This window comes from Ascaphus truei, chromosome 2, assembly GCF_040206685.1.
Source record: "Ascaphus truei isolate aAscTru1 chromosome 2, aAscTru1.hap1, whole genome shotgun sequence".
In the NCBI taxonomy this organism is placed as follows: domain Eukaryota; kingdom Metazoa; phylum Chordata; class Amphibia; order Anura; family Ascaphidae; genus Ascaphus; species Ascaphus truei.
The window spans coordinates 120,914,556-120,928,583 of NC_134484.1; the positions used below are offsets into that span (position 1 = coordinate 120,914,556).

At 48.3% G+C, this 14,028-nt stretch overlaps 1 protein-coding gene across 2 annotated transcripts in view; it reads left to right on the plus strand.

The window, feature by feature from the left end:
- LOC142485686 (ethanolaminephosphotransferase 1-like) overlaps positions 1 to 14,028 on the plus strand; it is a 74,214-nt gene that overhangs the window by 47,965 nt on the left and 12,221 nt on the right. For both annotated transcript variants that reach the window (XM_075584488.1, XM_075584498.1), the window contains exons 6-7: positions 3,924 to 4,032; positions 12,921 to 12,969. In XM_075584488.1, coding sequence (XP_075440603.1) covers positions 3,924 to 4,032; positions 12,921 to 12,969 — 158 coding nt within the window. The remainder of the gene's footprint in view (positions 1 to 3,923; positions 4,033 to 12,920; positions 12,970 to 14,028) is intronic.

Below are 14,028 nucleotides of genomic sequence, written 5' to 3' on the forward strand. Positions count from 1 at the left end.
TGACACAGGGAGAGGGTGGGTGACACAGGGAGAGGGAGGGTGACACAGGGAGAGGGAGGGTGACACAGGGAGAGGGAGGGTGACACAGGGAGAGGGAGGGTGACACAGGGAGAGGGAGGGTGACACAGGGAGAGGGAGGGTGACACAGGGAGAGGGAGGGTGACAGGGAGAGGGAGGGTGACAGGGACAGGGAGGGTGACACGGAGAGGGAGAGGGTGACACAGAGACAGGGAGAGGGTGACACAAGGAGAGAGAGAGAGGGTGACACAGGGAGAGGGTGACACAGGGAGAGAGAGAGAGTGTGACACAGGGAGAGGGAGAGGGTGACACAGGGAGAGGGAGAGGGTGACACAGGGAGAGGGTGACACAGGGAGAGGGAGAGGGTGACACTGGGAGAGGGAGGGTGACACAGGGAGAGGGAGGGTGACACAGGGAGAGGGTGACACAGGGAGAGGGTGACACAGGGAGAGGGTGACACAGGGAGGGAGGGAGAGGGTGACACAGGGAGAGGGTGACACAGGGAGAGGGAGGGTGATACGGAGAGGGAGGGTGACACGGAGAGGGAGGGTGACACGGAGAGGGTGACACAGGGAGAGGGTGACACAGGGAGAGGGTGACACAGGGAGAGGGTGACACAGGGAGAGGGGTGACACAGGGAGAGGGAGAGGGTGACACAGGAGAGGGAGAGGGTGACACAGGGTGAGGGTGACACAGGGAGAGGGTGACACAGGGAGAGGGAGAGAGGGTGACACACTCACAGACACCCACTCTCACTCAGACAAACTCACACACACACACAGTCTGTCACTCACACACACAAACACTCACCCGCAAGGCAGGGGTCCGCACATGGCAGCGGGGGCCTCCGCACGGCAGGAGGGCCTCTGCAAGGGGCCGCGCCCCTCCAGAGGGGGACGCCGACACCGCAGTATCCTGCTTAGACCGAGCAGGGTGAGGCTCCGGTGAGGGGATTTCCCCTGCTTAGAGCAGGCAGAGGCCCCGGTGAGCGGATTTCCCCTGCTTAGAGCAGGGAGAGGCTCCGGTGAGGGGATTTCCTCTGCTTAGAGCAGGGAGAGGCTCCGGTGAGGGGATTTCCTCTGCTTAGAGCAGGGAGAGGCTCCGGTGAGGGGATTTCCCCTGCTTAGAGCAGGGAGAGGCACGCGTGGGGTGAGGGGGGGGGGGCACGGAGGCCGGGAGAGATTGGGGTGAGGGGGGGTGGATGGCCCGATGGAGGGGGTGGTGGATGGCCGATGCGAGGGGGGGGCGGATGGCCCGATGGGAGGGAGGGGGGGGGGCGGATGGCCCGATGGGAGGGAGGGGGGGGGGCGGATGGCCCGATGGGAGGGAGGGGGGGGGGCGGATGGCCCGATGGGAGGGAGGGGGGGGGGCGGATGGCCCGATGGAGGGAGGGGGGGGGCGGATGGCCCGATGGGAGGGAGGGGGGGGGGGCGGATGGCCCGATGGGAGGGAGGGGGGGGGCGGATGGCCCGATGGGAGGAGGGAGGGGGGGGGGCGGATGGCCCGATGGGAGGGAGGGGGGGGGGGCGGATGGCCCGATGGGAGGGAGGGGGGGGGGGAGGATGGCCCGATGGGAGGGAGGGGGGGGGGGCGGATGGCCCGATGGGAGGGAGGGGGGGGGGGGCGGATGGCCCGATGGGAGGGAGGGGGGGGGGGCGGATGGCCCGATGGGAGGGAGGGGGGGGGGCGGATGGCCCGATGGGAGGGAGGGGGGGGGCGGATGGCCCGATGGGAGGGAGGGGGGGGGGGGCGGATGGCCCGATGGGAGGGAGGGGGGGGGGCGGATGGCCCGATGGGAGGGAGGGGGGGGGCGGATGGCCCGATGGGAGGGAGGGGGGGGGCGGATGGCCCGATGGGAGGGAGGGGGGGGGCGGGTGGCCCGATGGGAGGGAGGGGGGGGGGCGGATGGCCCGATGGGAGGGAGGGGGGGGGGCGGATGGCCCGATGGGAGGGAGGGGGGGGGGCGGATGGCCCGATGGGAGGGAGGGGGGGGGGCGGATGGCCCGATGGGAGGGAGGGGGGGGGGGCGGATGGCCCGATGGAGGGAGGGGGGGGGGCGGATGGCCCGATGGGAGGGAGGGGGGGGGGGGCGGATGGCCCGATGGGAGGGGAGGGGGGGTGACAGATGGCCCTGCAGGGCCTGAGGCAGACAGGCGTGGAAGGGGCTGGCTGGCGGAAGGGGGAGGAGGGGAAGTTGCTGAGAGGCGGGGGAGGAGCGAAGGCAGTGATCAGAGAGCTCCCTTTTTTTTTTTTCTCCAGCGCGAGCGCGGGAAAAAACAGCAGCGCGAGCGCGGGAAATTTAAAAAAATACACGTGTGCTGCTTGTGCCAATATTTACTCGCCCGGGGTTAAATCCACCCGCCCCGGGCGAGTAAATGTATACAATTGTCGAACACTGTATATATATATATATATATATATATATATATATATAGACACACACACATATATATATATATATATACACATATATACACACACACATACACACATATATATACAATCACACACACATATATACATATAAAAATCAGACCGGTGGCTTGCGGGGGGGGCGTGCCGGTGATGCGCGGGGGGGGGGGAGTGGCTGAACGGCCCGGTCCCTGCACGGGGGAGGTCAGTGCTGCCGGTGCCTGTGCCACGTGGGGGGGAGAACTGGTGTGCTGCGGAGGGGAGGGCTGCTGTGCTGCTGGGAGAGACAGATGTCACCGGTGCTGCTCCTCCAGTGCGTGCGCCGGGCCTCCCTCTTGCTTACTTCCGGCGCTGCCAGCACGGTGACGCTGCCAGCAGGGTGACCCTGCGCCGGGTTGAAAGGTTTTTTTTTTTTTTAAACTAGCAGCCCTTGTTCCCCACTGCTGGCGGCCCTGATCGCGGCGCCCCTCTAGCTAAGCCGCGGTGCACCAGGGCGCCGCAGCGCACAGTTTGGGAACCACTGGTGTAACCCCTCAAGTTTACCTCAGACTAACACCTACTGCTAAGGCAGGGGCCTGAGTCCTCCTTCTATATTCCTTACAACACAAGTGGCTGCAGGTCAGACAAAGGGAGGCAGACTGCAGTAATGTTTATAACACAAAAGTATTTACATATATAAGGTAATTGTGTTCATGTACACAGATAAACTTTATGATCTTCAACTGGAGGATCATTCAATATACATACAATACAGAATAATATAAACAGTCCCACTAGACACTGTGCAATAGTGAGTCCATGTCCCTTTCTCTAATACCACCCACCCTAGCATAAGGGCCTGTGTGAAAGTGCCGGCACACTGTTGGAGCTCTGAATTAGTGTGTTTACGTAGCAGGTCTGTACTTCGCAAATGCTTCAGTACCCTTTACTTGGCTTCCATTGAGTATCCCCTCTGACGGTGCGCATGCCTTCTGCTGCAGTCCGATGGATGCTCCGCTGAGCTCTACTTCCTTTAGCCAGTGTCCGCTAACTCAGGCGGATTGCTGGCTGGGCTCCTGGTACCACTGGTCAGTCCTGAGATCTCTCAGGCTTGCACATATCTGCCCCTGCGTGCCCTGCCAGAGACTCTTTCAGATCTCACTCTTAGTCCAGCTTCTCCAGAGTCCAATCTAATTGTTTCATTGGCTGAGGCCCTGTCCATTACAAATCACATCCTTCTGCCCCGTAAGTAGTACCCTGATGCAACACAGCATCCTGGGAGTTGTAGTTCCCTATTGCAAGCAGGGAGCAGTGTGTGTGTGTCAGCTGCATACATTTTACCAGGGGTTACAATTATATTATAATCCTCTGCATTATAATATATGTTTTGTAAAGTACTTTGTACATTGTTGATGCTGTAGAAATATGCATACATTTTCATTTTAATCAGAACATAATTGTGTTTGTCTTTTGAGGTGCAACCTAAACAAGGTTCTTCTATGTTTTCTTTTCAGTCACTGACGGTGGTGTATATTCTCACCGCAGCATTCGGAGTAGATGCCTGGCACAAGCCTATGTTTTTCCATTTCTACATGACTGATATTTTAATAGCATTTCTTGTAGGTAAGTTTGTTAATCAATTTCTGACTGGTAACGGTCAAATGGAGGTAGGTGGCACCTCCCCCCAGAGCTCGCCCCTCCCCACCTTTTTAACTTGGGAGGTTCTGGCAACTTGCTGAAATGGACAGGACTCACTACAGTACCTTCCCCTCATACAGAGGTAACAGGAAGGGTTCACAGCTTTAGTGTTAGGACCTGCATTTTTGGTTTACCTTGACGTTTGGTATGCAGGCTTACGACGCTTTGGCCAAAGGGTTTAACATAAAAACCAAGTAATTACTATTATTATTGAAGTATTCAAACTTTATACTTATTACCATATATGTTTTGTCAATTTGATGTAGCATTGGGCACCCCCTGTCTTTTGTTGTATAAGTTTGAGAGTAAGTTACTAAAAGCTGCAACATGAGGATTTCTGTTGGATTCTTTTCTCAGCTAAAATTGAGACCCTAATTAAAGTAGTACATTGTATAACTTTTATATCATTTTATATTATGTGCTATTTATGAGCTTACAAATTTCAAGATATACAACTATGACCAATCACAGTATATCAGGGTCTTATTCTATACTTGCCCAAGTGGTCGAGTACACTGGTTTTGTCCAAAATTCCCTATTGATGTTAATTTGGAATTTTGACAAAATGGTTGATATAGAATAAGCCCCTGATCATGTGATATGTTTTGTGGATCAACACTAGCTAAATACGTTACCCAACCAAGGCCGAGATGCACTAAGCTCCATCAGCCTATTTCACCTAACGTTAACCTAAAATAATGTTAGGTTAATTGGAATGCCTATGCATCAAAGAGAGTAATCTAAAGTTAACCAGTGCGACTCCTTGAAATGACGTGTGGTTACTTTTTCCGACTTGTAGCACTAATGATATGTAAAAGAAGCGTTTCCCCTAAGATTGCATATCCACGAAAGGCCGTTTATGTTAACGAAGGGAATTAACCTGATGTTATTTAGGTGTTACGTAAAAGTGTAGAGAGAGAGAGACAGACTAATGTTACTAGAGTCCAGTGACATATACTGTATACCTCCTCAAACACATATATTGTATACCTCCTCAAACACCCATATACTGTATACCTCCTCAAACACACATATACTGTATACCTCCTCAAACACACATATACTGTATACCTCCTCAAACACACATACAGTATACTGTATACCTCCTCAAACACCCATATACTGCATACCTCCTCAAACACCCATATACTGTATACCTCCTCAAACACACATATACTGTATACCTCCTCAAACACACATATACTGTATACCTCCTCAAACACCCATATACTGCATACCTCCTCAAACACCCATATACTGCATACCTCCTCAAACACACATATACTGTATACCTCCTCAAACACACATATACTGCATACCTCCTCAAACACATGTAACGGGTATTTCCTCTGAATACCGCCGCTACTACCTGCTGTGCAACCTGTGTGGCTCTCAGGAGCCTAAGCCTCCGCTTGGGGAACCTGGGGTACATGCATGTTATACATCTCTGGGTGCAACGCCTCCACCTGGGAGGGATCCCAACGGAGTGGGAGGGGGCCCTCACAGGAAACAACCACACAAAGCGAGCAATTATAAAACAGGACTGGCTTTACTGCATAGCAAAACATATATTACATAACAACACAACCTTCATGCGCCACGGCGGATGCTAACCACACTGGGCGTCACGGCGGACGCTAACCACACTGGGCGTCACGGCGGACGCTAACCACACTAGGCGTCACGGCGGACGCTACCACCTCTAGGCGTCACGGCGGACGCTAACCTCCCACAGTGTGACCCCACCCTGTGTCCAGTAACCCCCACCCAAATGTCTCGCACTCCCAAAGTCAAATACCACGGTGCATGTGTATGTGTGACTGCGCAGCCACTATGTTTGGTGATAGGCCTGGTTGGTGCACGTGAGTTGCAGGTTACCTGCCCGGGCTCCAGCCACGGGTACCGCGATATCACTGGAGATCCGCCCGATCCGACGTTGTCCTCCACACCGCGTTGGGTGAATTCCAGCGCGGATAATATCACCTTAGTCCCAGGGTCTTTGGTGGTGTTCTGAGCCCAGAACCCACCTCGCAGGGCCGCACGGCTTCAGCACTGTGTCCCTGACTAAGCTGCCAATAAATGGGGCAGTATCCCTATCTAGGGCCTGTCCCTATACTCCACAAGCTACTAGGTGGCTCAGGACCTAACTGGGACCTTGGGGGCTGCTGGCCTAATGCAGAGGGTCACTGACCCCTGCATCCACCTCTTACCCCTAGCTGGTCCGGATCCTGACTGACTGCGTGGCTGCAAAACCCCGCGAAATGTATCTATTCCATCCCCCAGGCAATCCCTCAGCCCTATTGGCTCCCTGGCGTCAGGTGTCTCTGCCCCTATGCACCCTGGGGGCTGGCCGACTCATCTCGCGCATGCGCGAGCTATCTGGGGCCTCCCGCGCTGTGCTCTGCTACTGCGCATGTGCAACAGCCCTAACATGGCGGCGCCCTGCTCACCGGCCGCCGGGGACCCCAGCAACGCGATCGCGGCCTCGGCAACCGGCCCGATCGCGTCCCCGGCAACCGCCCGATCCCACCATGGCAACCGGCCGCACATCCACGCCGCGCGCTCGCAACGGGGAAGGAGGGGGTGAATGCGCGAGGGGGGACAAAGGAGGGGGCGAGTGCGCGAGGGGGACCTGGCTACACACACATATACTGCATACCTCCTCAAACACCCATATACTGTATACCTCTTCAAACACCCATATACTGTATACCTCCTCAAACACATATACTGTATACCTCCTCAAACACCCATATACTGTATACCTCTTCAAACACCCATATACTGTATACCTCCTCAAACACATATACTGTATACCTCCTCAAACACCCATATACTGTATACCTCTTCAAACACCCATATACTGTATACCTCCTCAAACACATATACTGTATACCTCCTCAAACACCCATATACTGTATACCTCTTCAAACACCCATATACTGTATACCTCCTCAAACACATATACTGTATACCTCCTCAAACACCCATATACTGTATACCTCTTCAAACACCCATATACTGCATACCTCCTCAAACACCCATATACTGCATACCTCCTCAAACACCCATATACTGCATACCTCCTCAAACACCCATATACTGCATACCTCCTCAAACACCCATATACTGCATACCTCCTCAAACACCCATATACTGCATACCTCCTCAAACACCCATATACTGTATACCTCCTCAAACACATATACTGTATACCTCCTCAAACACCCATATACTGTATACTTCTTCAAACATACCTTCTCTCTCCCCAAATATTTCAGATATGTTTGTGTTACGCTTGTTATTTGAAGCAAACCCAATGCAGCGCTAATTTAACATGACGTTAAGCTTATACTAATAAGTTAACCAATCGCGTTGTTTTTACATATAATTTGCTTTGTGGGCGTGTTACTAATTTATTTGTTCTGATTTATTGAGGATTAGTAAATCTGGGCCCCAGAAAGAGCTGAAGGTCTCATTTCTGCAATGACAGAAGATGCAAATGAGCACAATGTTTCCATTGTTCTCGTCTTCTATAATCGCTTATACAGCGATAACACACAGTGGTCTGGCTCACGGATCGGAGACCAAAAACTGCATTTCCAAAGAATTTTCGCATTTGAGGTTGACCCAACGCGGTTTATTTTATCAATTTATTTTTAATGACATGATTTACTGTACCATACTGTATGCTGTTTGCTAATGCTAACACCAGCACTTTTATTGGTGTATAGCAGAGGTAACCCACCTTATTTTTAACTGTACCTCTATCGCAGAATAACAGAGCTTCCTGTTTCACCAACTATTACAGTAACAAGTGTGCCAAAGTGTTTGTAACAAGTGCGCCAAAGTGTTTGTAACAAGTGCGCCAAAGTGTTTGTAACACGTGTGCCAAAGTGTTTGTAACAAGTGCGCCAAAGTGTTTGTAACAAGTGCGCCAAAGTGTTTGTAACAAGTGCGCCAAAGTGTTTGTAACAAGTGTGCCAAAGTGTTTGTAACACGTGTGCCAAAGTGTTTGTAACAAGTGCGCCAAAGTGTTTGTAACAAGTGCGCCAAAGTGTTTGTAACAAGTGCGCCAAAGTGTTTGTAACAAGTGCGCCAAAGTGTTTGTAACAAGTGCGCCAAAGTGTTTGTAACAAGTGCGCCAAAGTGTTTGTAACAAGTGCGCCAAAGTGTTTGTAACAAGTGCGCCAAAGTGTTTGTAACAAGTGCGCCAAAGTGTTTGTAACAAGTGCGCCAAAGTGTTTGTAACAAGTGCGCCAAAGTGTTTGTAACTATATACTTTGATCAGCAATCAAAGAGATTTTTTTTTTTTTTTAAACGTTTGTTTTGGTTTTTACAGGGGATTGAAGTAGGGGGTCTCCGTAGCTGAACCCCATTCATTTCAGGTTCGGGGACCCCCTGCTTCTGGACAAACATACCTCCGTAGGGGGTGCCGGAAGCTGCTCCTGAATTCAGCTAGCTGGTAATGGGCGCTTTTTAAAGCTCCTGCGTGCCAATAGGAAACTGTGACATCATCAGGTTTGGCCTCCTATTGGCCAGCGTGATGCAGGAGCTTTAAACATTAAACCTCAGCTTGCTCAGCCGAAGCGGCTAACGGCATCCCCTACGGAGGTAAGTGTTTCTATAAGCAGGGGGCCCTGGAGATGTTCAGCTCAGAGACACCCTGCTTGAATCCTGTGTAAAAACAATAACTAAATAAATGTTTTTAAAAATAGCACTTGAATTGCGCCTTTAAACCATAACATCATTTGTTTGCCCATTTCATTGTAAAATTACCTCCTGCGTCAATATTGTTCTCCTCTGTCCTTCCTCCTTCCACAGTAACCAGCGGCGGATTTCAACATCCGCCGCCCCTTAGCACTTACGTGTGGCGGCCGCCTCCTTGCTACCGCACTACTTTTCCTTCAGAATCGCTGCGTCCAGTGACGCTGCTGACGTCACCAACATGATGTCGCACGCCGTTGCGTTGCCATGGTAACGTGGCGTCATGACGTCATTTGGCGGCGCGATTTCATGTTGCCATGGCAACTAGATGCCGTTGTGATGTCCGGGGCGATCATTTGACGCTGCAAATCGGAAGGGGAAGGAGGGCGGCAGCAAGGAGGCAGTCGCCACATGTAAGTGCCTTCCCATCAGGCCCGATAGGCCTGAAACCGCTGCATCTGTATCTGGGGGCGGACATTTTTGCCGCCCTCAAATTTTGCTGCCCTAGGCCTGAGCTTAATGGGAAATCCACCACTGACAGTAACCTTGGAATAACTCCTGATTACCACCAGTGGTGCTCATATGCCAGGTTGACAACTCCCGGCCAACAGGGACTTCTAAAGATATAAATGTTATTATATGATACTTCCTTTTGTAACTTCAGGAACCTTACATTGCAAAAAAAAAACTAGACATTGTTGTTTACATATAAAATCATCATAAGACCATCCAAATGTAGAATTGTGTAGAGAATGGTGCTCAATATCAGTGTGTGCACTATTCATATACCATCACGGTCTTTGAAAGATCAAAAATAGGAACACTGTAATTCATCCATAGGGTATAAGGATTCATAAATGTGTGTATGGGGGGCAAATACAGACCTGGCGGTCAGTCTGCCAGACTACCGCACATGTGATCAGAAATGCACAACCCCTCTTATTATATAAGCATCCCCACTAATAGGGCCAGAGGTAGTAATATAAGGGCTATTGCCCGTTACCTGCCCTGCCCTTGGGGGTATCCTGTAGTCCAGTAGTAGAGTGTTCCACTGCGTGCAATCCTGATGAGTAGAAGCAAGTGATGTTGGATGGAACAAAGGAGCACAGCAATCAGAAGAAATCCTGAATGAAAAAATTACTATTATTTTTGTTAAATCATGACACAGTGTAATATGTCATGTGTTGTTGTTCATCTGAGGTTGTATTTACCTAATTTTAAGACCTGCGAGGGAACAGATGATTGTTATTATGTCCTGATATGTACAACCATAGAATTCAAAGAGGGTGTACTTTCTTTTTCACACAACCGTATGTAGCACCTTTTCCCCCACCCTAAGTGAGATCATATAGCTACCGGTGTATTCAGGTGCTGGTGCATACCTGTTTGGTAGAACAGAAGGCCTGAGATCTCCACAATGGTATAGGGAGGCATCAGGACAGGCTCTCAGTGACGGTTCTTCGGTCAGCGCAGCACCTCCAGCCCAGGAGGATCCTAGTGCAGCCAGGATGAACCTCATAGGCAACTCTTCTTGGTATTTACACTCCAGACATAACACCAGAGAGGGTATAACTGGAGTTTATTAGGTTCAGTTCCTCATTACAGGTTCCATTCCCTGAAGGCAGTACCCCGGGGTGAGGCCCTGAGCACCCCTCCTCAGCATACCTTACCCCCTAACAGGGCAAGGCCTCAGCCCACTCCTGTCCAGGAGAGACTGTGTCCTCATAGCAGGGAAGGCAGCACAGAACTAACTCCCAGAGCTCTTGCTCTAACCCAGTGATTCCCAACCTTTTTTGTTTGAAGGAACCCTTGAAGTATTTCGAAAAATCTCGGGGAACCCCTATCTGGCTGACACATATTAGGCTGCGTTTATAGTGCTGGCAACGTCACGTCAGATGGCGCTGCGGCTTGGTCGCGATCGCTGGACGTCACTTCAATTTGATTTTTCTAGCAACCGCAGCCTGACGTCAGCGTTGCCGGCACTATAAGAGCGGCCTTAGGTTAATTTCACCCCTCACGAGCCACCTCTATTTCCCACCCTCTACCCATGTATTTCTCTCTCCTCTGTCCCACCCACTATTTCAGTCATTGCCTACACAGAGAATAGAATAATGCAGTACGTAAAAAGATCATTGTGTGTTAGTGGTTATTGTGAGATTTCGAGGCTTGAGGAGGTTTATTCATTGAGAAATGTTGAAGGAACACAAAGCCAGATATCAGAGAGTAAAGTCTACCAGCAATCAAGTTTTAAAGACATGCTTCCTGTTTGTGAAATAGGACATACAGCGCTTATACTGTTTCAGTCTATAAGTCCCACACTCAGTACAATTATGTGGGTAGCACTTAAAACCTGCTTTTTACCCTTGTAGGCTATTCCCAGAAATAACGCTATGATAATCATGGTCTGGGTGTGAGTACCGGCAGGTCTTGATGTGACCTTATTATCGTAGCCTTATTTCCATGCGATAACATTAACGGAGGTTTGTGGATCTGCGTTGTTAGGTTAACGGCTCATTAGCATAGGATTTGCAAAGCAATAAGCCAGACGTCCGTTAAAAGCTAACAATCTGATATTTTTATGCTTACCGCGAGGGCGTCGTAACGCTAAGCACCTTTGTGGATATGTGTTATTGATACGTTAAATGGGGATAACATCGCAATAAAACATTGAAGGGACTTCTGAGCATCGAGCCCTCAATGGGATTTCTGCCTCTAACAAACAATACAAACTAAAACATCTTCCAACCTTGAATTTATCATTTACAATGATTACAAACATTTTAAAATAACATTATTTTTTTTTTATAAAAATACATATACCATGGGCCTGATTAAATATTCTCTGAAACGCCCAATCGCAGAAAACTGCCATTGACTTGAAGCTTCAGAGAACATTGAATTGTCCTCCAGAACTTCACTTATTAAAGCATATCACTGACGTTAGTTCTCATTGCTCTTACATGGGCGGCCCAGCACCTTTCAATGTAGACAATGTGAAAGCTTCTAAGAAATATGTTCCTAGAAGCGTCATGTTATTAACCATACTGTAAGAAGTACTCTTTTCACACACACTTTTAGACTCTTTATATCCCAGAACTTCTTTTGAACCCGCTTTAAAACAAAACAAAGAAACCGTTTTTGTTCTCATTCCTTTTTGTTTCCTTTGTCCTTTTGTCACACCTGTGAGTATGTCTTGTATATGGGACAAGGGTTAATACACAGCTATCTAGCTGACCCACTTTTCACCTTCCGCAAAGGTCCCTCAAATGAATAATATCTCTCCTCAGTCCATCCCAATATACCATCTGTCACTGACAGCTCACTTGTGAGCACGTGACTTACAGTATATATGCAACCAGGGTTAAAACACACGGCCAATTCGATGCCCCACCTTTCTCCTGCGCAAGGTACTTCAAATGTGTTAATATTTACCCATGCTCCATTACAAAATATATATATTTAACCTTCTGCCACCACCAAAGGAATTATTAAATACGTACGTACAGAGTCTCTGGACTCTGATTATTTAAAAAAAAACTATGCAGTTAACACACAAAAATCTATTATAGCCAAATGTGTCAGCAAATGTCATTGACTCTCTACAAAGTGTGCAACAGTCCAAAGTATTACTTATTAAAGTTCAGCTTTAATATACAGTTTGTACATAACAGAACAATGCAGACAGTTTCCTAAACTCAAAAGATAAAATAACCAGAAGCTAAACTTACATTATCGCATAACATTGATCAGATCTTTTCCAAAGAAGTCGTGTTTTAGAATATGAGCATTCATGCATCTTGTTGACATCAGACACACCTCTTATTGAATGCTAATTTTCTATTCACACACGCAAGCATTAATGCCGTTCTGATATTGGGAACCTTTAAGAAAGCATTTTCAGTTTGCGAGAAAAAGGGTGTTGTTTTCAAGAAGTTTGTCAGGCAGGTTTAGATCGTTCTGTGAAATCAATGAAATGTAAAAATGCTTCATGTTTTCATTATAAAGTAATTAATGGTATCATGTCAAATAGGGATGAACATGATCTAAGAGCGAAGTCCTGTGTTAGAGTCTGTCTACCTCTATTAAACTCTGTTATTTTCTTGTAGGATGCAGCGTCCTCATTTCCTTTCCTCAGACTCTGTACAACATAATTATGTAAGTATGTATGTATATCGTTATTTATATAGCACCATCTACTGTATGTACATAGTGCTTCACAGCAGTGATACACATGACTATAATATAACACATAATGGGAATACGTGCTTCAGGCATAAAAGTAACCTTCGGAAAAGGGGTGTGCACATAGTAAAAGTGTGTATGCTTGTGCTGTGTCAAAAAAGATTGAGTTTAACTCTAACTTTACCCCTTCCTTCAGAGAATATTTTTTTTTATAGAGAGCTATTTTGGGATATTTTTAACATGGAAAATTTGAGAAAAGTTTAAATGAAAAAAAAAAAAAGTATATCAAATATATAAGATATAAGAATAACAGATACAACAAATAAGGGAACAATTTAAGGTTCGCTAACCAGATGCAAGAGGACACAGGCAGCAGGACACCTGATAGTGAACCCAAAGTTGACACCAGCTTCTTTAAAATGTGCTTTCTGATAGACAACCCACAATTAATCAAATTGGGGGGGGGGGGGGGGGGGGGTTCTACTCCAGAGCCTTCGTACCTGGAAATTCAATGCTGCCCATTGCTGAAAACATTTGTAGACATTCCTCTGACATATCCGGTCATTTTATCTGTTACCAGTAAACTCGAAACAGAAATTATTATATGGAAAGCGCTGGGAGGTTTATTTGATGCTCTGAGTTATTTGTGGCACATCCGGAGCATAGAACTAATTCGTTATGAAATAGGATTTGTGCATGGTCAGGCCAAGAGCCAAGGTCTATGGAGCCACTAGGAAGAATGCATTAGTCATAATTTAAACATGTCAATCCCAGATCCCTGGCTTTTCAGCTAGGATCATCAGAAATGAACCAAGGAGGATTTTAATTTTAAATGAAGGATCTGTAAAAAGAACCAAGCAAAGAACAATGCTAGGTAAATGGGGAGTTAAAATATATTATAATGTGGACAAATGTAAAAAGTGTACTGTACATACATACCCCCAATGGACCCTACAAAAATCTATAAACACAGTGACATTAGGCAAGCCCCAGCTTAAACTGCTGAAAATGAGTAATTCTATCCTAACTTTG